At 38.6% G+C, this 25,847-nt stretch overlaps 1 protein-coding gene across 1 annotated transcript; it reads left to right on the top strand.

Moving 5' to 3' along the window:
• The first annotated feature begins 2,187 nt into the window (after positions 1 to 2,187).
• On the top strand, positions 2,188 to 4,251 carry LOC143559652 (gamma-glutamyl peptidase 3-like). The gene is made up of 4 exons (XM_077048159.1): positions 2,188 to 2,671; positions 3,225 to 3,296; positions 3,749 to 3,916; positions 4,004 to 4,251. Exons 1-4 carry the CDS (start codon positions 2,348 to 2,350, stop codon positions 4,157 to 4,159), a joined length of 720 nt encoding a protein of 239 aa, XP_076904274.1. The 5' UTR covers positions 2,188 to 2,347; the 3' UTR covers positions 4,160 to 4,251.
• Positions 4,252 to 25,847: the final 21,596 nt, after the last annotated feature.

Consider the following 25,847-nt stretch of genomic DNA (forward strand, 5'->3'; position numbering starts at 1 on the left):
GAGTTCCATAGGTGTCTCCTTGAAAAAGGTCGAGGGGTCATGCTAGGTTTCCCCTTATGTGAATAATTTAATATCATAGTTCCATAACTTAGCATTTTCCTACCTTTAGATAATTGAGGCATTAGGGATTCTAGCCTAGGTGCTTGCTTGTTATCATCTGAATTAAGTCCAGGTTCTAAGTCGATTCGTCTTTAGTTAGTTAGCTGTAGTTAAGTTATAGTGTGAACTTTGGTACTTCAAGCGTATTTATGTATTTTAGGTCGTTGGATGCTAAGGATGCTTATTGATGTAATATACGAGCTAGGGTTTTAATGCATGAAACAAGTAAAAAGCCAAAACTTCCCTGCCAAGAAGGCCTGTCGCGCTACGCGACGGGTGAAAGAGTCCTCCTTCGCGCTATGCGAAGGAGACAATTATGAAGGCCCGACTATTTTCTCCTTCACGTTATGCGAAGTAAGGGGATGTAAGAATTTCATTCTATGTGAAATAGTTCAAATACGGTTAAAATAACATAATTGATATAAATTCACTTTTTCAGCCCCCATTCAACATATCTAATTAAGTCCAGGTTCTAGGTCGAGTCGTCTTTAGTTAATTAGTTGTAGTTAAGTTATAGTGTGAACTTTGGTACTTCAAGCGTGTTTATGTATTTCAAGTCGTTGGATGCTAAGGATGCTTATTGATGCAATATACGAGCTTGGGTTGAACGTTTGAGAGGAGCATAATTGATTGGTGCGTGTTTTAATGCATAAAACAAGTAAACAGCCAAAACTTCCCTGCCAAGAACGCCTGTCGCACTACGCGACGGGTGAAAGAGTCCTCCTTCGCGCTATGCGAAGGAGACAATTATGAAGACTCGACTATTTTGTCTTTCACGTTATGCGAAGGAAGGGGGTTTAAGAATTTCATTCTACGCGAAATAGTTCAAATAAGGTAAAAAATAACATAATTGATATAAAATCACTTTTCATCCCCCATTCAACATATCTTCTCTTCAAGCAACCGTAGACGACTGCGAAGGCGATTTTGCATCATCTCAGACCTCCGGGTTTGTCAATTCAGTCCATGTTTTCATCCATTTTACAGATAAGCAAGCTAATCACCATTAGAGTCAAGGCAAAACCAATTGTTATCATTTTAGGTGTAGGGTTTTGTATGAAACTGAACATTAACTGTGTTTTCTATTGTTCTTGATTGTATTGAAGTTTGATTAATGATAGCTAATATTTATTTATGTTAGTTGTGATTGTTTAAATAATTGTTTATCTGGGACTAGGGTTTATCATCAATCGATAGGTTGTGTTCATCAACTGCTAAGATTAAGTTCTTATGTTCATTGAGATGTTACCATTGATCATTAATTTACCTAAAATATTATATTAATAAACTGGTACTTAGGTAAACCACGTTCAATTGTGCCAATTGATCGGATTAGGTTCTTTGTATCAGCACAATCAAACTACCATGTCTAGTAATTGCTTATCAATCTTAACTAACGAGACATGTCTACGTGTTTATTCAATTGATATGATTCATGGTGTTCAGTGGATTGCATAACCAAGTGTGTCACCCTTTTTCTGAATTGTTTACAAACAATAAAAGGAATCGTGTTGCCTTCAAATCATCTTTCGAAAGTGCTTGACATTGTCTGTCCAGTTAATATAATAGTTAGTAAATTATGAGTTCAACTTGCACTTTTCACTGATTCCTTGTGGAGACGACCTTACTTACCCGTACTAGTTCTAGGTATTAGTGATTAAAATACTTGTTTTTATTAGAGCATGAAATCTACATTAGGCCCATTAAAGTTTTTTTTTCTTGAAGTTTTGACACCTAAGTTCATATATTTACCTTTTGCCTCTTCATTTTTACCTTTAGTAAAAACTTTAGAGTTTTAACTTTAGCCACAAAACTTTTGGATTTTTAGCTTTAATAACCAAACTTTTACGATAACAAATTAAACCGATACCGGTCGGGTTCCTAACACGCTCCTGCAACAACGAACGCAAGGTAGCGAACACGTACATATTTAATGTGCTTCGTGGCAAGGCGTAGGTACCAAACATGTCTTCACCCATTTTTTAAACTTTATTAAAAATGAAAATCCTTTTAAAATGCTGATCAAAGGTGTTTTACCTAAGCCTTCTTTATGTCATCTGTGATTCCCACTCCATTGAATTATTTAATCACATTCAGTCTTAGTCATAATTTATTCCACTTTGTGGTATCCGGATTCTTTGTTTTATTCTCTATTTTGGATATAAAAACAACACACCATTTTTAAACACTAAATAAACTACTCAAAAGTATAATATCATTCTCTCTAAACACTTAAAAACACAAAGATATGGGGATAGAATGTGAGTACAAAAGAAGATATGCATTATTGTTAGCAGCAAGAGACTCAGAGTATGTAAAGAAGGTGTATGGCGGGTACTTTAATATGTTCCTTGCAGCTTTTGGTGAAGAAGAAGAGAGGTGGGATATGTACAGAGTTGTTGATGGTGAGTTCCCTGACATGAACGAGCTTCAAAACTATGATGGGTTTGTGGTGAGTGGAAGCCCTTATGATGCTTATGGAGATGACAATTGGATTCTTGAACTTTGTTTTCTTTTACAAACTCTAGATTCCATGCAAAAGAAAGTCCTTGGCATTTGCTTTGGCCACCAGGTATCTTATTATTTATTTATGTAAGTTGGCTTTTAATAGTTGTGATACCTTTTTCCATTACCTTAAAAAAGGTTCATTAACCTGAGCTGTTAAGATCTTCATATCACAAATGGACGCAACCTTATAAGAGTATTGTTGAACATCGAATAATTTTATATTCTTTAAGATATATTCACAACATTAAATTAAGATATATTTTTTGTATTATTATTCAATTCAAGTTGCCATGAATAAAACTTTCCTTTTTATGCATGTCACCTTAAGGATACCTATAGGTGTCAATGTCGGGATAACATGTAGGAAAGTTGAATTATTTAACAAAAACATAATCCATATATTAATTTGTGTTGTGTTGGGTTGTGTCGTTTAATACACTTAAACAAGCAATTACTCTACCTTTAGATAAACATTGTTTCAGTTGGTACCCCTTTGATGGTTTTGTTTTTTAGTTGTAATATATTTGTATCTTCTACATATGGCTCCATGTAAATGACACCATAAAACTGACTACAGTACCAAACTAATTAATTTGTTTATCTTTTGATTTAAATAGGTTTTATGTAGAGCATTAAGAGGAAAGGTAGGGAAATCACACAGTGGTTGGGACATTGAGCAACATCATCGAGTGCCACCAAGATGAGGTCTCATTCTCTCTCCCTCTCTCTCTCTCTCTACACACACACACATATCCTTAACTCGATACTTAAGTTAATAACTTTTACAATCTATTCATTGAGATATTATAAAAATTCCCATCTGATTTTACACCATCAATCGCCATCCATAAAACACTTAGACTGTCGTTTTGACCTAAAGGTCAAACTTTAAAAATTATTGGTCAGAATTGTAGTTTAAAACAATATCTGGATGTCCGTTCTAACCATTAGGGATCAAATGTTTTAAAATATTGGTCAAAACGACTGTTCAAATAATATCCCAATGGTTGTTTTGACCATAAATGATCAAAATGGCAGTTCGACGTCTATTTGGACGGCAGCTTTAATTAGCCAACACTTATCCACCAATATCAGTGATGATAAACGAACTTATGGAATATTATATAATGATCGAGCATAGGTGTTGGAGTTGCCAACAGGAGCAGAAGTCATAGCTTTCTCTGATAAAACAGGAGTTGAAATGTTTGCAATTGGACACCACATTCTAGGGATTCAAGGTCATCCAAAGTACTCCAAAGACATTTTAAACAATCTTATAGACCGCCTTCTTTATCAAGATTCCATTGAGGTATGTTAAATTTTTAACGCAAGTGCTAAACCAATAGCTCAATTCGATCGCAATCAATTTATTAACAAAATGAACTTAAAATTACAGACCGAACTAGCAAAGGATGCAAGATCAAAGTTGGAAATTGCAGACCCGGATAGAGAATTCTGGCAAGAAATTTGCAAAGCCTTTCTCAAGGGTTTATGGAAAGGATATCCAGGTATTGAAGCAATGAAGACCAATGAAGATGTAATGTCTCCTTGATCTATAAAAGATCATGAAATTTTATACGTATGTCTCGTGTGTTATTGCACATATAGCTAAATAAGGAAGTCCAAATGTCCAACTTCGTTGTGTATGATATATAGGCGTATAAATATCTAAAGTTTAATTCTAATTAGTATACTTGATTTTCATTCTAATATTTTTATCCGTATGAATTTGGTGATCAAACGTATCATTTTCTTGGTTCTTATGAATTCTACAATAATCAAATTGAATGGTCAAGTGAAGTTATGACTTATAGTAAAAGTAGTACTTAAGTTCTAGCAAGGGGAAAAAGTAAGCTTCATTATATATAATTTAAAAACTACAAATAATATATACGAGTTGTTCTCTACGTGCAATAAAAGTTAAAAATGATAAATAATTACCACTTTATCCGTAACTCTTTTAAATATGCTTGTTTTTTATTTTTATTTTCTTTTATAAATTACACAAGCATTTAAAAACAAATTCCACCAATTTAATTGTTCAAATTTGACTTTCAATCCAAAATATTCATTATGTGACCTTTGTTAAAATCCGTTTTTATATTTGTATTTGTTTATCTAATTTAATTTATAATTTAGATCATTATTTATTAATTAAAGTGGTATACATAATTGATTATTATGTTTGTTGTGTCATGGTGATGTTTTATACTCGATTGCAAGTCAAATTTGATATTCTTTGTATTTAAATTGACATCCAAACCAAGTCAAAGGGTCTAATGTGTCAAATCCAAAAACAAATTTGGAAATATGTGTCTGTCGCGTAGCCCAACAATTCTAGGGGTCACCCAGAAACGTTTGGGTCACGCTACGCGTCACTCGCCTTCTCTCGACCATGCAATACGCAACGGAACTCGATATCTCGTAGAATCAAATGTGCCACGCATTGCGACGCATGGAACCTTGGTCTATCACGACGAGAAGGCCTCTTACGGTGTTTGTGTTTGTTCAAGCCATTACTCCAAATTTGACCAACTTCAAATGATTTATGTTTCTTGTCAAAGTTATTATGCTTATAATACTCGTATTTTGAGTTCCGAGTCTCTGCTTAAAGTCAATTTATCGAGTCAAGTGGAAATTCAAAGCTTTCAAAGCACATAATCAAGCTTGACCAAATTCAAATTATGTTGCAACCTTCTTGGCTATGTTTATCTATAAATAGGCCTTCATTCTTCTACATGCATCTTTGCCACACTTCTATTCATGAAAATCCTCTTCTTTTGATTACTATTTGGTGTTTTTGCTTATGTTTGACTTTCAAAAGTCAAACTGTCAAGTTTGAAATTTTCATTCTCTTATTTTTGTGTTCAATCCTTGGGTAAATTTTGTGTTACTTTCTGCATGTTTTCATCGTTAGAACTTGATGCCATTTTGAAAATAATTTGATAACCGTATTAGTTCATCTAAAACGAACCCGACTCGCTTATGCGACCGTTCAGTCAAGGTTAAGTTATTTTTTAATAACTAACATTTAAAAACGATTTTTTTTCATCTTATAAACTAAAATATAATGTTGTTGCCATGTCGGAAACGAGCACAATGTAAAGATGAGTTTGGGTCCAACAGAAAATGAACTACTCGTTTAACCTCGTTTTTCTAGTTTTTAGGTCAGTTTCAGATTTTCTCGGAGCGAGTCAAACCTTTTAACATGATTTAACAATGTTATAATCAAACATTTCATTATAAATTATAATTTACCATCTTAAGCTTTTGTGGAAAAAGGAATAAAAACTAATTATAGAGTAAATACATATTTTCTTTCAAAGGCTTAAAAATAATAAACCAAGAACAAAACATTCCATGTCTTATTTATTCTTCCATTTCTCTTGTAACCTTTATTGAGCTCTTCCGATTAACTCTCTTAATGGTTTTACTCATCTTTTACTCACTTAATTACAACAAATTAGATTCATAACCAATTTTTGATGCTTTATAAGACTCTAGGGTGTAACACGTTACAAGTTTTTCCCTCTAGTTCATGTTAATGTTTTTAGTGCATAATGCCTATCCCTTAGGTCTTGTGTTTTAGGTAGTGATAGTAGTGGTTTGGAATGTGTATGTAATGTGTTGAATGCAAATAGTTATACGCTGTATAACTTACACAACACATAACCTATGAGCCATGTATCTTATACGGTGTATAAGTCTGAAGTGTTCCTATATGTAGGTTGTTTGGCATTTGTGTTCATTTGACTTTGATCCAACTTGCACCTTCTCTTATATTTGCCGTATCTTGTACTTTTTCTATCAAGTAACAAGAGAATAAATAAAGAGAATTGGTTGTGTTTTTCACCTATTATATAGATTCCGCATGTAGTGTTTGTATAGTAGATAGCATCATGGATGTTCTTTCTAATCTACCTTCGGTCCAAAACGTTCTTTCAATGGTGTCGGAGCATCATGGCTGTTATCTACTTAGAAAAACTGAATTTCTTCTCCTTTCTACATTGTTTTTATCATTCCAGAAGATTGAACTTTTCAAAACATACCAAAACTTCACACAATGTCATATCCTTAGTTTTGAACAGTTCCTAAAAATTTAAATCATTTCATCTTCATTCTCTCCATAAAAACTTGCAAAAACGCACACGTTTAGCTTATACATCGTATAAGTGTCATTTCTTACACAGCGTATAACATCTTCTTTCCATATTATACCTATTGGCGCATAATTTTGAACGTATATGTTCTTACACGTCAGGCATCTATCTCCGTATAACCTTACAACGATTAACATCCCCGTGTAAGTAGTTACACGTCGTATATGTCTTTAGGTCCAATACAAACTTATACAGGCGTATAACTTATGCGATGTATACATACTTACACGTTGAAGATTGAGCGTACATGTCATGTTACTTATACGCTATGATTAATTTTACGCTGATGAATTAATTTGGAAAATGGAGAGAAGACACGGGATAAGAATGATGTGTTGAATCCAATGTGGTTGATTTATGAGAAGGGAATCAGGCACTATTAACATCAATGTATAATTAATGTGTGCTAGGGGTGGTTCATTTTACTAGAGTGTGGGGAGAATTTTTGGAATGTGTTAGCAGTGAAAAGTATTTTTAAGCATTGATTCATGAACGGTGGAAGATCTAATTTTAAGTAGGAAAAAGAGGTCTAATGTCAAAGTGTTTTTGAAGATGTTCGAATGGCACAACGTATATGGGTCTTTTACCTTAATGATTGAAAGATGACCAAGACTAAGCAATATCCAAAGGGGAAATTGTTAGTGCATAATATCTATCGTTTAGGTCTTGTGTTTTAGGTCGTGATAGTAGTGGTTTGGAATGTCTTTGCAATGTGTTGAATGCAAATAGTTAGACTTCGTATGGCTTACACGACACATAACTTATGCGCCGTGTATCTTATACGGCGTATAATTATCAAGTGTGCCTATATATGTCATATCTTGTTGTACTTCACTGCTATCAAGTAATAAAAAATAATTAAAGAGAACTGATTGTGTTTTCACCTATACTATGGATTCCGCACGTGGTATTGTTGTAGTAGATATTATCATGGATGCTCTTTCTCATCTATCTTCGGTTCTAAACGTTCTTTCAAATGTTTACATATCGATTCACATTTATGTCATGCATGTTGATATTTTCCTTCATTTTGTTTATGATATATACATGAATTATGTGCAACGTGTTTACTATTTCTCAGGTGGAATTGACGCATCCACATATGATTACGTACACACATAGTGGGAGGGTCCAATAGGACGTAACCGCTCCACCTAATTTTTCAACTTATGTTGGAATTCATGGTGGTTCTCATTCCCGTAGTATTTCGGCTCTGGTCGAAAGAACAAGATTACTTCTTAGTTGTTTTTACTTACATTAAGTTGGAAGTGTTACATTATGACATGTGAATTGCTAAACATTTTGTATTACACATATTAAACTTATGAAATCTCACCAACTTAAATGTTGTAAAATATTATTATTTTAAATGTACTATATGTTGAATACATTAAATGCAACGACGAAGAAAATTTAGATGGACTTTAGGATTTGTTGAATTCAAAAGATATTGTCATTTATCAATTTGCACGATAGTACCTTGAGAGCTATGGACAATCAGCTTACACCCCGGCATTTCCGCGGTAGGTTGGGATGTGACAGGTGATTTGTGTCATTTGGCGCATATTCAGCAAAGAGTGGATTTTTGTTTTAGGGATGTAATGGTGTTGTAGCCCAATACACACACACACACACACACACACACACACACATATATATATATATATATATATATCGCACACACATCATAATGTAATAATAATATATAACAAAACAAACCGGCGACAAAAACACTCCCCCCCCCCCCCTCTTATCGCCCCTATTATCGCCTCGGGCGGTGTTGCCTCAGAATATCTCCCCTCGTCATCCCTTTTCATCGTCCAGTAGCATGGCCTAAATATATGTGTAGGAGTAGGTTTTCCTGAATAATTAATTTATATAGAAATAGTTCACATGGTCTCATTAACTTTGACGTGTGAAACCTAGAGCACTCATAGTTCAAAGTCGCCCCGTTTCAAAGTATTTTCATGGTAATCTAATTAATTGGAGTCATCTTAAATTTTTATCAGACCATTATTTCTTCATATCTAATTATCAAGATTAAAAATAGATTTGTCAATAAAACATATTAAATCATGTAAGAATAGGACATATCACTCACGAATTAGAGATGTGAATCATTTAAGTCATAGTTCCCATCCAAACTACATCGACCCCCCCCCCCCCCTCAATTATAGCACTTAGCCTTTATGGCTATAACAAAATCAAAAAAAGGGATCCAGTTCGTGACCACCACAAAGCCTTTGATCATAGAATATCTCGGGACCCCCGCTGGTAAATACGGACAAGGTTCTTATTGCAAGACCGCTCTCACAATCAGTTTGAACTTCCCCACATCATCAATATAATGATTTCACTAACAGTCGATAAATTCTATTGGAGATTAGGACACGAGCAATCCAACTCTGACCTATTATTGAGGGTTCCTGACAAGACCATCAATGATAAATTATCAACAACTATTTTAGTGTCGCCCTTAGATGTTTCCGACACATCAACGATGAAACCTTTGATTTATACCGGATGATGTTGGCGATTTTTAAATAATGAACACGTTCTTCAAGTTGTCCCATGAGGTAATCATGAACTAGGTTCGCTACTAGAGAGACTAAGATTCGAGTGATCCCCTAATATAGCTCCATAATTGGATTAGCTTCATAAAAATTCCAAGCTCGTTGAAACCCAAAACATATAGTACGGGTATACGGAAAGCAAGACAATATTAGACCGAGTATGTGACTTGTTTTTAATTACTGAAATGGTCCATAATGCAGAAAAATACATTTTCTTTTGGGATTCTATTTGATGATATTATATACATTTATTATGTTAAGAACAATATACATAAGATTATATAAACTATAATGATATTAATTATTTGATAACTCCTACATTAATATATATATATATATATATATATATATATATATATATTTAAAGTCTATTATATTTTAATTTCTAATAGTTATATAAATTAAAAACATACAATAGCTATGATTGTATAAATAAAAAAAGAAGAAATATTTTCAAAAATCCTAAAAAGTATATTTTAAACAAATTAGCGGGTATGCCCATTACTCAACGGGTATTTGACTATGTATAGAATGTAGGTCCTAAAGAATGGATCAAACAACAAGTTCTTGAATCAATTTCACATGTGAGCTAGCGAAAATCATTCACAAGCAACCGAGATCCCGGTTCTTGCTTTGTGTTTTGTTATTACCTAAAGTGGAAAGAAAGGGAGAGTGGTTGAGAGAAAGTGTGAGTGATTAGTAAGGGTGTTCTTCGGGTTTTTTTTTGTCGGTTTTTGGGTTTTTCGGGTCAGGTTTTTATGAATGAAAATATACGAAAACCAAACCATTCTAGTTTCGAATTTTACGGTTTTCAGGTTTATTGGGTCGGGTTAGATCGGGTCGATTTGATTCGGGTTTCGGGTTAAGTGAAGATTGTGAAAGGGCTTAAATGATTTACAAAAAAGGTGGGTTTTTTGGTCATCGTAGTGTATAATGTCACTGAAATAGTATTATTAAACAACACATTGTATATGAGCATATTAGCATTTAACAAAAATTATATCAAACAATAAGAAACAACTAGTATTAAGCCCCACCGCGTTGTGGTGGGGGTGAAAACCATTAAAAAAAGTAACCTTGAAACATTTATCTAAATCGTGTGTTATTGGGTCGGGGGCGTTGGACCGTGCTTTGTGGTAAGATTGTTAAACCGAACTAAAACTAGATCTAAAAATGTCCAATCACGGCCATTTGTGGCGGCTTGTTAACACGTGAAAAATAGACCAAAAAATAATAACAAAGTTGTCTTATGACCAAAAAGTTAAATGGGAAGGTAGACGTAAGAATGTTGAACAACAGATGCGTGTTGCAGCATTTAAATATGCAAAATTTAGACTAAAACGTTAAATGAAAATTTTGTAAAACATAAAAAGTATTAGAGAACAAAGTTGAAAGTGGAAAGTTGTTAAGATTAAAAATGAAACATAGTTTTGACAAACTTGTTAAAAAATAAAAGGTATAAGTACTAAAGATAAAATATGAAAAGTATAGAATGAAAATAAAAGAGAAAAAATTGAAAAAAAAACCTAATGCATATTGTACCACTCATTATGAACAAAAGCCTTTCAAATTGTTATATATATAATAAGAGTAATCATTTAAATGTAAAAAAAAAAAACACCAAAATCTTAATCCATAACAAGCAATTGTTAAATAGAAATACCATATCCCAAACCAAAGCGTATCAAAAGTAAATAACAAAAATCAATGCATTAAATAAATATCATATTTGTGTTCATTCTTCATTCTTCATTCTTCAACTTGACATTGCCAACTTCATATAATCTGCTCCTCCTTTTCCAATTCTACGTTAAATAAAAATCAATTAAAGTAAGGACTACCATAGTTTCATAATATAACATGAACAAGCACTAAAAAACTATTTAGTGATAAAATACCTTTATCGATTTCTTGAATTGTGTTCCAATCTTCTTCAGTTAAGTTGCATGCTTGAAGTAGAACTATCCCGGAGCCAAATTTTGAGTGCAGATTAAACTTTCAACAATCCTAGGAGTCAAAGAACTCATATACGGGTCCAAAACCCTCCCACTTGTGCTAAAAAATGATTCAGAAGCCATTGTTGACATTGGAATGGCGAATAAGTCTCTAGCCATCAAAGACAAAATCAGAAATCTTGGGCTATTAACTTTCCACCATTCTATAAGATTGAAGTTCTCCGAATACTTTTCAAAATCTTCTTTCAAGAATTTGTCTAACTCGCCAATAGGTTCAACTCTTTATGTAATCATTTGTTCTCTTAATTTGTTTCAGAATGGTTAGTTTGGTGCCGTGTCTTCAGGTTTATCACGTTTACCTAACGCCGATGAGCCTGAAGACTCAGCAGTACGAACTTTAGAAATGAATTTTAATATACTCATTATATAGCTCATGCGTAGAATCCATAACAAATTTTATGTTCTTGTCCGCTAACTTTTATTCATAACGATCGACGAAAAGTAAATCCAAGTAATGTTTTTTGTTCCTTGGGTCTAAAACCGACGCAAAGTATAACAATAAGTTAATGTTTTGTATACTGTCATAATACCTTTGAAATTTTGCCTTCATGTAATATCCTAAATATTATATTAATAAATAAAGGAAATTATGTTTATTCGAATGAGTGTTAATATTTAATTAAGATTAAATATAATAAAGGAGTATGGACTTTGGTGGGGAAAGATGGAATAAGGGATGAGATAGGCCTTAGTTCCATGGGCTTAAGAGGGTGTAAATACTCCTTAAACCTCTCTAAACTCTAAATCCCTCATTCTCATCTTCGTAGCCTCCCTACACACTCAAAAAACACACAAACATCCTCCCTTACGGCTGTGACCAAGGAGAAGGGTTCAAGACCAAAACTGAGCTTTAATACTTGAAGATCTTGGATATACAAGAAAGAAACAAGATCCTTGTGGAATATCAAAGCTAATCGTAGCCTAGAAATGTCAAAAGGTATGTTCTTTACATATAAAGGTTATGTTGTTATGAACGGTTTGCCCTAGCACTTAGCCCTAGAGTAGATCGGGTATAGATGAACCATAAAAATGCAAACTTGATGTTTAAAATGGAATTAACGAACTCATGGACATATACGACTCGTATGAAGAAACCCTAGATCTAACCCAAGAACGTTTAAATGATAAAGGTTCAAGATTTACGTATGGACGGGCTAGGTCTTAGCCAAAAATGGTTATGGAAACGTTTATGGGATAATATAATACGAAAATAGGGGTACGAAGGTTAAATATAATGAAATAACGATAAAAAGGAACACATGGCAGCAGGTCATTAAAATAATTCTATATATTCGAATACATTGGTTATATTCGAATACAATGGGTATGTTAGAATACATTGAGAAATTCGAATACAATGGACATGTTAGAATACATTGAGAATTTCGAATACAATGGGCATGTTAGAATACATTGAGAATTTCGAATACAATGTGCATCTTAGAATACATTGAGAATTTCGAATACAATGAGCAAGTTAGAATATATTGAGCAATTCGAATACAATGGACACGTTAGAATACATTTAGAGATTCGAATACAACAGGCATATTAGAATATATTGAAAGATTCGAATACAATGGAAACATTAGAGTACATTGAAAGATTCGAATACAATAGACATATTAGAATACATTGAAAGATTCGAATACAATATGATCATTAGAATACAATATGACCGTTCGAATACAATATGATCATTAGAATACAATATGATCATTCGTATAAAATATGATCATTAGATTACAATATGATCATTCTAATACAATATGATCATTAGAATACAATATGATCATTCGAATAAAATATTATCATTAGAATACAATATGATCATTAGAATACAATAGGATCATTAGAATACAAATGTATTCCAATCACATACCATTAAATACAAATGTATGCTAACACAAATGTATTATAGTACCATTCAAATACAAGATATTCAAATACAATGCTATTAGAATAGGCCAGACTTAACCATTTCTGGTTCAACCTAAAGAAATAGTATAGGATTATAAAATTGATACGTGTAATTGATGTACAGTTAGCTGTGCTCAATTGAAGCAAGGAATCACTATTAACTAAGAAATAAACCGGAAACAGGTGAGTTTCTAGCCCCATTTCCTTGTTATGTTTTCAAGGCTGTGTGCATACTCAATGTGAATGTTAATACGCTTACCTTAATTGGTTAGTGTATGTCTTAATGATGAATGTGATAGTTATGTTTATATTGTGAATGAATGCTTGACAGTACGTGAACGATCTTCGGATACTGCATATATTGTTAAGGAATGTATAGTGTAGTAAGTATGAAATGAGTATGTGAAAGAAAGTATGTATGTATATTGTATGTATGATATTATGAAGAGTATGTTGAATGTTATATTGTTAATGACAAAGAAAGGTAATGTATGGTTGTATGGTAATGAAAGGGAATCGGGCCCTAATAATACTCGAGGCAAGAGGGAACCGAACCCTAATAATATTCGAGGCAAGAGGGAACCGAACCCTAATAATATTCGGGGCAAGAGGGAACCGGGTCCTAATAATACTCGAGGCAAGAGGGAACCGGGCCCTAATAGTACTCGAGGCAAGAGGGAACCGGGCCGTAATAATACTCGAGGAAAGTAGGGCATAATGCTATTTAAAACGTAAGGTATGATAATGAAAGAAAGAAAGTATGAAAGTAAGTAAGTTTATAATGAACGAATGTATGAAAGTATTAAATTTGAACGAAAATATGTAATTCTGAATGTGTTGTATGTTGTATGATTAACTTGAACTTACTTAGCGTAGCTGACTTTTAGTATGCACGTAGGTGAGTAGAATGAGGCAGCTGGCTTGAGCGGGGCACATGACATATGAATAAGAGACTGGCATCCGAAGACTCAAGATGTTTTTATGTTTATTTATGTTTAATTTAAAAGACAAGAATGTTTGTTGAGACATGTTTATGATGTTATATGTAATGTTTAATGAATGTTTTATATTCCGCGAAAGTTTTAATTAACTCTCATATTTAGAACTGTGTTTATGAGTAAATCCAACGTCCAATGTAGGGCACCGGTGACGGGGCCTTACAATTTGGTATCAGAGCAAAGTTCGAGAGAATTAAGCATCCTACATGCTTAGACTCGAACAGAGAATGGGATTTAGGTAAGAAAAGAAAGAAGATGACAGTTCAAGAAAGCTATGTGTCACTCAAGTAAGCTAAGTGAAGGTCAATTGTATAGTTAAATGATGTATAATAATGCTAGCTTCATTACTAGGGATAGGATTATATGATGAGATGAACTGTTTGATTGTCTAATTGTTAGAGGTAGAACTAGCACAAGTGGACTCACAAAGATCCATGTGAAGTAATTCAAGTACTTGATCAATTGAGTTGATGAGCTTTGTCTTATGAGAAGATTTGTGATGTTTGCCTTTCTGGCATGAACTACAATGATCTTCCAATTTGAACTCTCTTGCAGGTAAGACAATTACATGCTCACCTTTGACAAGTCTGTTCATGTTCTTCAGATTCACATGACACAATTTCCTATGCCACAATTTTGACTCATTTTCAGTGGTTTTGGAAACAAAACATGTACCACCCTTTGAAACAGCTTCTTTCATATTAAGCTCATATAGGTTGCCATTTCTTGGGGCCATCATCATAATCATTTCAGGTGGGATTACAAATTCAGGTTTTAGGATGAAACAGTGTGAGTCATCAAAACCAACTTTGTAACCCTTATCACACTTTGGATCTTGTTTGATAAATTTTAGGTTTCTTCATAGTTGGCTGAGTTGGTGGAGTCTCATCATCATTGCTATCAAGATCAATCATTTGTTCTTCAGTCGCATCGAATGTTCCAGACATCTGTAACAAAATAAATAAATATTTAAATATTAATATTTTCATGTTTTTCAAATTTTAGAAACTGAACATGCCCCCATATACCAAAAAAATGTATTGTCCAATACTCACTATGAATAAAATAAGTAAATATATTTAAACTACATCATCATGTTTACTAGGGGTGTTCACGGTCCGGTTTTCGCGGTTTTTGGGTCAAACCATAAACCAAATCGTTATTAATTATTTTTATTTTTGTAAACCAAAACCAAACCGTATAATTCTTAAACCGAAGCAAACCAAACCGTTAGTAATGGTTTAGTTTTGCGGTTTGGACTCGTTGGGTTTTTATACAAGATGTCCAAAATAAACGATTTCTAACAAACAATTAAAGGAACCTAGATGCATAAGCAATTTCAAAAGGAACATAACAGTTTCTACGTGAGTCACATAACACAAAATCTATGAACATTTATAAATAATTTATAATGATTTCATAAAACTAGCATATTAGAATTACTATGTTGGAAACCCACAACTTTAAAAACACACTAAAGTTACTGAATTGAGAACAAAATAAGCAGGTTAGCTTACTTTTGATTTGTTTAAACTTAATTGAAGTTAAAACAGTTTTTATTGAATAGTATATCAACAAGAAACACACAAAAGCTCTAATTTTAATTGATTCAGTTCTACAAGAAATAACCACGCAATTGAGTTGGATTTTAGATAAGTTGTATTTGTTCATATAAAATCAGCTAATTTCAATTTAACATCGATCGAGCGCACCTTTTGCAAACTCTTTAATTTGAACTTTGAAGTTTCTATTGCATGGTGAAGAATAGAGTGTGCCGCATGCATATATTATTATTCTCCTTTGAATTGTATTATTGGTATAATAGGTAAAGATTCATACTTTGAAAAATTCGGGATTTCAAATCGCTACTTTCTCGGGTTAATCGGGTTAACCCGAATTGAGGAAATCCTATCCAAAAACCGACCTGGACTATTGCAATCGGGTTCGGGTTACGCGGTATCTCGGGTTCGGGTTATGCGGTTTGGATATTCGGGTCAGGTTCGGTTCTCGGGTTCGGGTGAAAATTGACAGGCCTAGTGATTAGGATAAGATTTTGCAAAAGGTTGTGGAATGCATGTGCATGCTTCACTATTTATAGTGAAGCCATGCAATGCTTCCGATTCATTATAACGGCTCAATGGGCTAAACTTTACAAATTGTCTCGAGCCCAAACATACAACATACATTTGAAAGCCAACAATATATATCGTGATATAACCGGACAAATACAAAAGATTTGACAAAACAAAATGTCTCTACCTAGAACACGGTTTTATTACAATTAGATATGCAATGAGGATTACCAATACCCGGAATATTTTTATCCCTTAATACACATTCTATCTTATCTTCCAAGACTGAAATCAAATTCCTCAATGAGTCCATGGCTAGACGCGAGTACGCATTAAAATAAGTGGGAATAGAATCAGATTTATTATTACTTGTGTGCAGGGTGGTGGAGTTCACTTGTGTATTACTGTATTTAATTATTTATCACCTTTTTTACTTATGTGGTAAAAGATAACTTTAGAATCTGTATTCAACAAATTAACAAGAATATGTTGCCCGACAGTTGAATTCATAAATTAACTTTTGATGAGATCAAAATATTCTCAAGAAAACAATAACTGTATGATTCGGACAAGACTTACGATGGTTATTGTCATGCCCATAAAATATGAACGACCAGAAATTTTATAAAAAAAAAAGAGAATAACAAGCAGCTATACTCATAAGTACATACACAACACAGTTACAAAAGCACCAAATTACACACTCACCCTACTACAAGATCTTGCAACAAGAACGAGCACCATAAATCCCATCCTAATCCTGCCATTTAACACCTATATTCTTGACCCGGCCATAAGAACAAGAGTCTTTTAATGTCTTTCCTTTATCCTATTCACCGAAATTTCGAGTTTTATTAAAGAGTGATTCGTTTCTTGCCTTCCACGAACACCAACAAATTATGATATATATATATATATTGAAGAAACACTAAGTGAACCCTGGGCAGATTATAGATAATCTGGGGGTTAAGTAATGTTTCCCACGAGGATGAGGGTTCAGCAGAGAAGATTGTTCTTCAGATGACCTGCAAAACAGACACCAGTAAGCTCGTCACTGAGAAGGGGGGGGGGTTCCTCCTTGTGACCAACCCTCCGGCGTGAGAATCAGACTAGATTGCTCTGAATATAAGTGTATATTAAGAGATTGCTAGATAAGATGAGATATCAGATGATGTTCTTACCATTCCAAAGGTGTTGGAGTATTTATAGCCGAAGGTAGGTTTCCTAGAAGGTACAGCCGGCTGAATAGTATTCCTGTTCTACCAACAGTGGACTACGCACAGGCCATGCTGGTTGGTGGATAGGCTACGGCCAACAGTAACAAGGTCGGCTGTACACTGTTCCTTTACTGCCGGCTACGCACTATTCCACCAACTGTAGGCTGCGCAACGTCCCATCGTAAGGGTTGGTGAGTAGGCAGCGGCTAATAGTGACAAACAGTACTAGAGGGTGCTCCTCTTCGTACTGTTGTCGGTGAGCTGTCACCCCTGTGATTGGTTCATGGGCGGTTCTGGTCAATATCGTCTGTTCTGCCCATACCTTAGTAGGTATAGTACGAAAGATCTTCCAGAAGCATACGGACTGGCTCATTTAGGCGGGAGTATTCCCGCCTTGCTCATTCATTCATGTAACTACTGAAGTAGTTAATGCCTTGTGCGTGTAGCCTTGCTGTTAGTGCGGGTAGCCTTCCCTGATGGCTTGTATCCGCAGCTGCGGGGAACAGGCGGGGTACTTCACCATTGGGAGGCTTTCCCTGCGGGTACAGCTGGCGTACTGCGGGTAAGGTTCTCTGAGCATGGTGGGTCCTGCTGGAGCAGTTGGTCGTTGCGCAGACGTCCCTGTTCAAGGAGAGTCTTGCGGGTCCAACTTGGCTCTGCTGGGACCTACCTCTTCAAGTCCCCCCAGTCCAATGTTCTTCTCATGAATTATTAATAAGTGAGGTGAACTTTTGGACTTAGCAAGGGGTTTTGAAAAGGGTTTAGTTTTTAGGTTTTCCGTGGTGATTCTTCCCGCGGTTTTCCTGATGTCACGCAGAAATTCCCGACTTTTCTGCTTGATCTTTTGGTGTGAAGCGGTTAGGTTTGTAACCTCCTCGCAAGTCAGGAGCGTTGAGTCCCACTTGTGTGGATTATCCATGGGGTTTTGGTAGTTTTCAACATATTGATCAATTATGCTAAAACCACCAATCCCATCATGGAGTTTCAAACAATGTAGTTCTCGACGTTCCCGTCATGCAGGGATGTTATTCCCGTTTCCGCAAGCATGGCCCAGAAGATCCTTCTTGGTTTGAATTCCTTGCAGAGTGCTAAGTATGTGAAGGGTTTTGCCTTGACACTGTACCCGCACTCGTCTTACGGTTACTTTACTTCCAAGGTATTTCTGGCGTCAATTCCCTGCGGGTGCTGAGTACGTGAAGGGTTTTGCCTTGACACTGTACCCGCACCCGTCTTATGGTTACTTGGTTGCCAAGGTAAGGGGTATTTTCCCGCTTACTTTTGAATCTTTTTGAATTTTTTTTTTTTTTTTTTTGAAATTCGAAGAGTTGGTGAAAGGATAAGAACAGTCCAAACCTCTGAAACGTCGTGCGACGGTTTCTTCTGACTGTGTCAGGACGTGCAGGAAGTCATGGTAACGTGACAGTACTTGGTCATTCCAGTCGCTTTTTCAGGCGCGTGGGCCCGTTTTTTCGGGCGCGTGGCCGCGAAATTAATGGTATGCGTCCTTTCAACAGCTGTTGCCAGCTTGCTTTTTGCCACGTGTCATAGTTTCATTGCACCTTCGATTTCTCTCTCCTCCGCATTAAATTCATCGCATTAATTGCGATTAGTATATAAAGGGGGAGAGGGTTCTTTGTAATTCACACTTTCACTTTTCTCTTCATCTTCAGAACGATTTCCGGTGAATACTCAACTTTTCAGTCAAGCCTTTTCTCGAAATCGTTTTCTTTCATCTGCAAGATGTCGTCTCGTGATCTCGAATCTACACCTGACGACAAGAGTACTGCTGGCGAGTGCCAGTGTGCTTTGCCTGTCGATCTGTACCAGTACGTCGTCAGGAAGTTCATGCTCGAGTCTCTCGAGCCTGAGTTTCCTGGACCCCATCAGACAGTGTACGATGCCCCCAGAGGCAAGATCGGGGTATATGCTGCATTCTTTGTTTATGGGAATCTTAGGTTCCCATTGACAAAGTTTGTTTACCGTGTCCTGGAGAGGCACGGTGTGCACCTGACCGAGGTGCACCCGATGGCGATTGCCAAGATTCGGCACTTCGAGTGGGTGTGCCGGATTCTGGGCATTGAGCCCTATGTTGACCGCCTGATGACCTTCTACACTTGGAGGTGCATCCAGGGGTGGTATACTTTGATAACCCGGATAAAAGGTTTGAAGATTTGTGCAACCGAGCGCATTCTTCGCGCGTGGAAGCGGGAGTTCTTCTTCATCTCCGCCCGTGCCATCCCCCTTGCCATGAAATTCAAGAATGGGCAAGCACTTCCCATCCTTCACGCCTCCAACTACCAGGAGGCGGAATGGTTCTCGAGGATATCCCGAGTCCAATCTCCGGTTTACCGGTTTGCGGAGTCCGGGATGGTGATGCTCGGGATGAGCCGGGCGTGGAAGGAGGCTGATGCGCAAAAGATCCCAATCGTCCTTGAATACGGTTCGAACTCTGTTCCTTACGGTATGCTCTGTTTCTTTTTGTTGATTTAGAATCTCTTCTAACTTTTTCCTGTTTATTTCAGAGGGGAACGACTTGAAGTCGCTCCTGAACCCGCGGGAGGCTGACGGTCCTGCTCGGATGGGTACTCGCGCTCTAGACGAGAACGAGTTGCCCATCCTAGAACAAACGGCGGATCGGTTCGTGGAGGTCTACCCGCTAGGCCACGAGATCCTTAGCGCCAGGCGGCCAGGTAAGGCGCTATTCAACCCTCGACCCCTCAATGTTGAAACCTCTGCTGGAATTCCTCTAATCGTATGTTCTGATGAGGAATCCGCAGATGGTCCTCCGTTGGTGCGGAAGAAGAAGGCTGCCGGCGGGAAGGGGAAGGAAAAGGTGGCCTCCACTGCCGATCCGGTGCCTCGGTCTGATTCGGAGACCGAGAGCGACGAGGTGGCGGGGAATCCCGGTGGTGACAAGACCACCGCTCCGGAGGCTGCGATAGTCACCTCCGGAGAGCCCAAGAAGACAACGGTGAGCGGCGCAAAGAGGCCGGCTCCATCGGGTTCGTCCCCGCCTCTCCGTACCTTTAGGCTCAAGAAAACCCGTAAGTACAAACTTCCTTTTATCTTTTTCATAGTTTTCCATCATTAATACTTATCTTCTTTGTGCAGGCGTGGATGTTGACGCATTCCAGGGTGGAGCACAGAGGAGTACCTCTCCGCCAATGACGGTAGGCTTGGTCAGCCTAGCTGAGGCGACGACCCAGGCGCCTGCGCCTGCTTCTGCTGGTTCAGTTGCTCACTCTGAGCCGACTGTTCCAGCTGTGATGACGTCACCGCCGGCTGTGAGTGCTATTTTTACCGCATCTTTCACCGAGCCGGCGGTTACTCTTGCTGCGGATTCCGCAGCCGCGACCGCGACGGCCGCGGCGGCCTTTAACATGCCTCCTCCGTCATCGGCAACGACGGCCGATCCTTCAGGTACGCATGGGGCGTATCGCCAACCTCTGCCACCTTCCCATCTGCCTGACCTCTTGGATGGATTTCCCTTGGGTTCAGGTGATGGGTTCGGCGGCTATCGGCCTGTTATTGACCCTACAGGTGCGTAGGGTTCTTTTGGCCTATATATTTTTTTTTATCATCTTTTCCTAACTGCTTTTTGTTTTTTGCAGTGTCGGATTCCAATGAAGTGTATGTTCCACAATGGAACATTCGCCGAGGAACAACCCTTCGCACCCCTGTGGAGTGCGTGGAGTGGGCTCGTCACGCTGCTCCTAGTGGTGCGTTGGGGGAAGCCATGGCTAGCTACCAGGAGGGTAGGCTAAGCAATGAGCTTCGGGTTCTCCTGGCCAGGATGCAGCCGCGCGTCGAGCTGCTTTGTCGTGAAAACGACAAGTTAAAAGCAGCTCGCCTTCAGGAAGTAGCTCAGGCGCGGGCTGTCCGGGAGGAGAATAGGAGGCTCTCCGCCGCGGCGGCGGAGAAGGAGAAGGCGTTCAAGGCCCTTGAAGTTGAGGTTCAGGCCCGTCTCGAGGCCCGTTCCAAGGCTGCCCAAGCTGTTAATGAACAGCTTCGGCTAGCTAAGGAAACTGCTAGGAACGCAACTGAAAGGGCCACCAAGGCTGAAGCTGTTGCTGAGCCTCTACGCCTGGAGAATGAAGAGCTTAAAGCCAAATTAGAGGCTCTCTAGCAGGCTCATGATGCCTTGGCGGACGCGAAGAAGCTCCAAGAAATCCTGGACTAGAGGGGCGTGCTTGACCATACTGAGCGGAAGCTAAAGGGCGTCGAAGAGGCTGCTGCAAAGGAAGTGTTGCTTGCCAACCTTAATAAAAGTGAAGCTGAACGCGCCTGTACCCAAGCTCAAGCCGCCCTCCAAGAAGCTCTGGTTGCCAAGGAATGGCTTCTTCGAGAAGCGTTGTCTCAGGTAAGCTTTTCATGTCTTTACGCTTTTCTTTGTAAATAGAAAAGGTTCTGATACTTTATCTTTTTCTTTGTAGGTTGTGCATCGGGTCTTCTCAGAGACGTCTTATGACGATGCTATGAGCGCAGCCCTCAACACTTCTCATGAGGATGGGGAAAAGGCCGGCTTCCTGCTTGGTCTAGGGTTCGTTGAGAAAGGCATCCCGCCTTCCAACTTCCCTTTGTATGATGTGGATACTGAAGCTATTTACGACCAAGCAGTGAACCAGTATGCCGCCTTCCCGCATCCGGTGGTGGAGAAGGTGAACGAAGTCGCTGCTGCTGATGATGGGCTAGCTATTCTTAAAGCTTTCCTTGAACCACCACGCTCTACTGATGGAGCGGGTCCAAGTGGAAGTGGTCCTGAAGCTTGGTTCTGAAGATCCCTTTCCACTATTAGCGTAGATTTTTGCTTTTGTATAGCTATCTTTTTAATATTCGAATTTGATGGAATAAAGATTGTGTTAGTTCTTTGTCTTGTTTATTTTACGCATGTTTTGATCTAACTTAGCAATTTCTTTAGTACTTAGATAAGTTAACTTTTTAACGTGGTAAATTATAAGTTTGTTTCGCTTCCTCTTTCATGATTGTGCGGGTATGACCGTCACTAACACTTAGTAGGATGGCTTAACTTTACTTATATCTGACCTGCGTGGAAGTTTTCCTCATCTTTTCCTTTGAAATTTTCTAAGTGTCCAGAATAAGTTAACCTTTGAACGTGGTAGATGATAGGTTGAAGTTTTGCTTCCTTGTTCGTGATTGTGCGGGTAAGACCGTCACTTGCACTTACAAGGATGGCTAGACTTTACTTACATCTGACCTGCGTGTAGGTTTTCCTTAAAACTTGAGATTTCTAGCGTTGTGTTTATGCGGGTTTTGCCGCCTTCCACACGTAACGACTTACTTCTTCCCCCATTTATGCGGTGAATACCGGCACATTAGTGCGGAAAGTTCATAAGTATAAAGGTAAGGCTATCAACACATTGTGAAAGGAGAATCATTTCCATTAGAAGTGGCTCTAGGCCTTTTCTTTACAAGTTTGGAATTGATCTACATATAACATTTGCGTAATTGAGCTCCATTCCATGTTCTTGGGCTGGGAGTGCCATCGAGCCTTTCGAGCCGGTATGCGCCCTTTCCCAGGACTTCTTTGATAATGTATGGCCCTTCCCAGACCGGGGCCAGCTTTCCCGGGCGTTCTTGGTTCGAAGCCTCGTTGTTACGCAGTATGTAGTCTCCTACATTGAAGTTGCAGAGTTTTACCCGCGTGTTGTAGTACTTTTGCATTTGTCGCTTGTAGTTCTCTTCACGCACTGCGGCTAAGTCTCTGCGTTCCTCGGTTAGCATAAGGTCCAACCGTCTTTCCGCATCATTGTCTTCTGGCTGAATCAAGACCCTTGGTGAGGGTAAACCAATTTCGACCGGGACCATGGCTTCAGTGCCATAAGTGAGACTAAACGGGGTTTCTCCCGTACTGGCCTTCTTCAGCGTTCTGTTTGCCCAAAGGACGTGCGGAAGCTCGTCCACCCAGCCGGATCTGTGTTCCAAGAGTCTTTTCTTGATGCCTTCGACGATGCTCTTATTTGCTCTTTCCACTTCACCATTACCTTGCGGGTGTGCCACTGAGGTAAAGTTGTGGGTGATTTGAAGTTCTTTCAGCCACTGTTGTAGCTTCTTGTCAGCAAAGTTGGTGCCGTTATCGCTCACCAAATTCTGTGGAAGTCCAAAACGACAAATAATAAATTCCCAAATAAATTTTTTGATATGTTTTGCGGTTGTTTGGGCTAAGGGTTTTGCTTCTATCCACTTTGTGAAGTAGTCGATGGCTACCACTAGGAACTGAACATTTCCTGCTGCTGTAGGAAATGGGCCTGTCACATCGATGGCCCACTTCTGAAATGGCCATGAAGAGGTGACTGGAACAAGTTCATTCTTTGGGCGGTGCGTGTTGGGTGCGTAGAGCTGGCAAGGCCTGCATTTTCTGATGTATGCCAGCGCATCCGTATGCATCCCCGGCCAAAAGTATCCCGCGTTGTTTAGCTTAGCTACAACAGCGCGGGGACCTGCGTGTACTCCACAGATGCCTTCGTGTACTTCCCTTAGGAGGTAGTCAGCATCTTGGTTGTCCACGCATCTTAAGAGTGGGCCAAGAAAGTTACGTCTGTAAAGGATGTCATCGATGAGTTGATAATTCAGTGCTTTACAGCGTAGTTTTCTTGCCTGTGTTTTTGACTGTGGTAGTGTACCTGCCGCAAGGTATTTTATTATTGGTGTCATCCACGTTTCTGTACCGGTTTGGATGACACAAATTTCCTTGTGCGGGACCGAAGGTGTCTCGAGAAGTTCAATGCGGATGTCCTTTCCTAAGTGGGTGAAGGCTAATGATGCAAGCTTGCTTAACGCATCCGCAGATTTGTTTTCACTTCGCTTGACGTGTATAACTTTGCAGTCGTTGAAATCGCGCATAAGGGATTTTGCTTGTGCGAGGTACAGGGCCATTGTGTCGTTCATGGCCGTGTACGTCCCGTTGATTTGATTGGCTTCTAACATGGAATCCACGTGGGCTTCCAAGTTTTTCACTCCCATCTTACGCGCAATTCTCAGCCCAGCCAAGAATGCCTCATACTCGGCTTCGTTATTCGTACTTGGAAAATCCAGTCGAATAGCGTAAGTGTATTCTTAGCCTGCTGGGTTGGTTAGTTGCAGCCCTGCGCCTGAACCCTCGTTACTGGCTGCTCCATCAGTGTAGAGTCGCCAGACATCATTGATGTCTTGTGCTGGAGAGGGTTGAGCCTCTTCCTGGCACTCTTTTTCCCGCGATGCAGGCACTTCTGCAATAAAGTCGGCCAAAACCTGGCCTTTTATGGCTGGTCTTGGCTTATACCTTATCGCGTACTCCCCCAACTCAATTGCCCATTTGGCTAGACGTCCCGATAACTCGGGTTTGCCTAGAACGTTTGCAAGTTTGAAGTTGGAGAGGATGGTGATTGGGTGACCCTGGAAATATCGTCTTAACCTGCGTGAAGCATGTATAAGTGCTAAGACTAATTTTTCGAGGGTAGAGTACCGGGTTTCTACGACTGTTAGGATACGACTGACATAATAGATTGGCATCTGGATGCCTTTTCGCTCTACTAGCAGGACTGCCCCGGTTGCTCTATCTGTTGCGGAAAGGTATAGGATTAACTCCTCTCCCGCTTTTGGTGCTGTGAGCGTTGGGAGTTCGATCAAGCGTGACCGAATCTCCTGAAAAGCTGCTTCCGCTTCTGGTGTCCAGCGGAAGTGCGTTTTCTTTAAACAGTTTCTCAACGTTGACACGAAGGGAAACGACTTGTCCGCATGGTTTGCCAAAAAGCGATTAAGTGCCACTAGTCGTCCATTCAGTGTCTGAGCCTGTTTAATGGTAGTAGGTGATTCCATTTTGATAATGGCTTCGACCTTTTCAGGGTTCGCTCTGAAGCCATCTTTAGTGACGATGACCCCCAAGAACTTCCCTTCTTCCATTCCAAAGGCACACTTGCTCGGGTTGAGCTTCATGTTTATCTTCCTGAGCGTGTTGAAAGTTTCTTCGATGTCTTTCAACATCGCTTCTGGGTCAGGGCTTTTGATGACCAAGTCATCCATGTAGACTTCCAAGTTCCTCCCAATTTGGGCATGAAACTGGTTGTCCATCAGGCGTTGGTATGTGGACCCGGCATTCTTAAGTCCGAATGGCATCATTTGGTAACAAAATGTGCCATCGGGCGTCCGAAAAGCGGTTTTGTCCTGATCATCAACGGCCATGTGTATTTGATGGTACCCCTTATACGCGTCCAGGAAGCATTTAAGGCGGAACGGTGCCAACGAATCCACCTTAAGATCAATTTCGGGTAACGGATAACAATCTTTGG

The sequence above is a fragment of the Bidens hawaiensis genome, unplaced genomic scaffold (assembly GCF_021521415.1).
Source record: "Bidens hawaiensis isolate Kalapana, Puna unplaced genomic scaffold, B.hawaiensis_p1.1 tig00019960_1, whole genome shotgun sequence".
NCBI classification, from domain to species: domain Eukaryota; kingdom Viridiplantae; phylum Streptophyta; class Magnoliopsida; order Asterales; family Asteraceae; genus Bidens; species Bidens hawaiensis.

Excerpts from the sequence above, each read along its gene's own strand:
- LOC143559652 (XM_077048159.1), top strand. The coding sequence starts at position 2,348 with ATGGGGATAGAATGTGAGTACAAAAGAAGATATGCATTATTGTTAGCA. Across the intron at positions 2,672-3,224 it reads GCATTTGCTTTGGCCACCAG|GTTTTATGTAGAGCATTAAG; the intron begins GTATCTTATTAT and ends TGATTTAAATAG. Across the intron at positions 3,917-4,003 it reads TTTATCAAGATTCCATTGAG|ACCGAACTAGCAAAGGATGC; the intron begins GTATGTTAAATT and ends TTAAAATTACAG.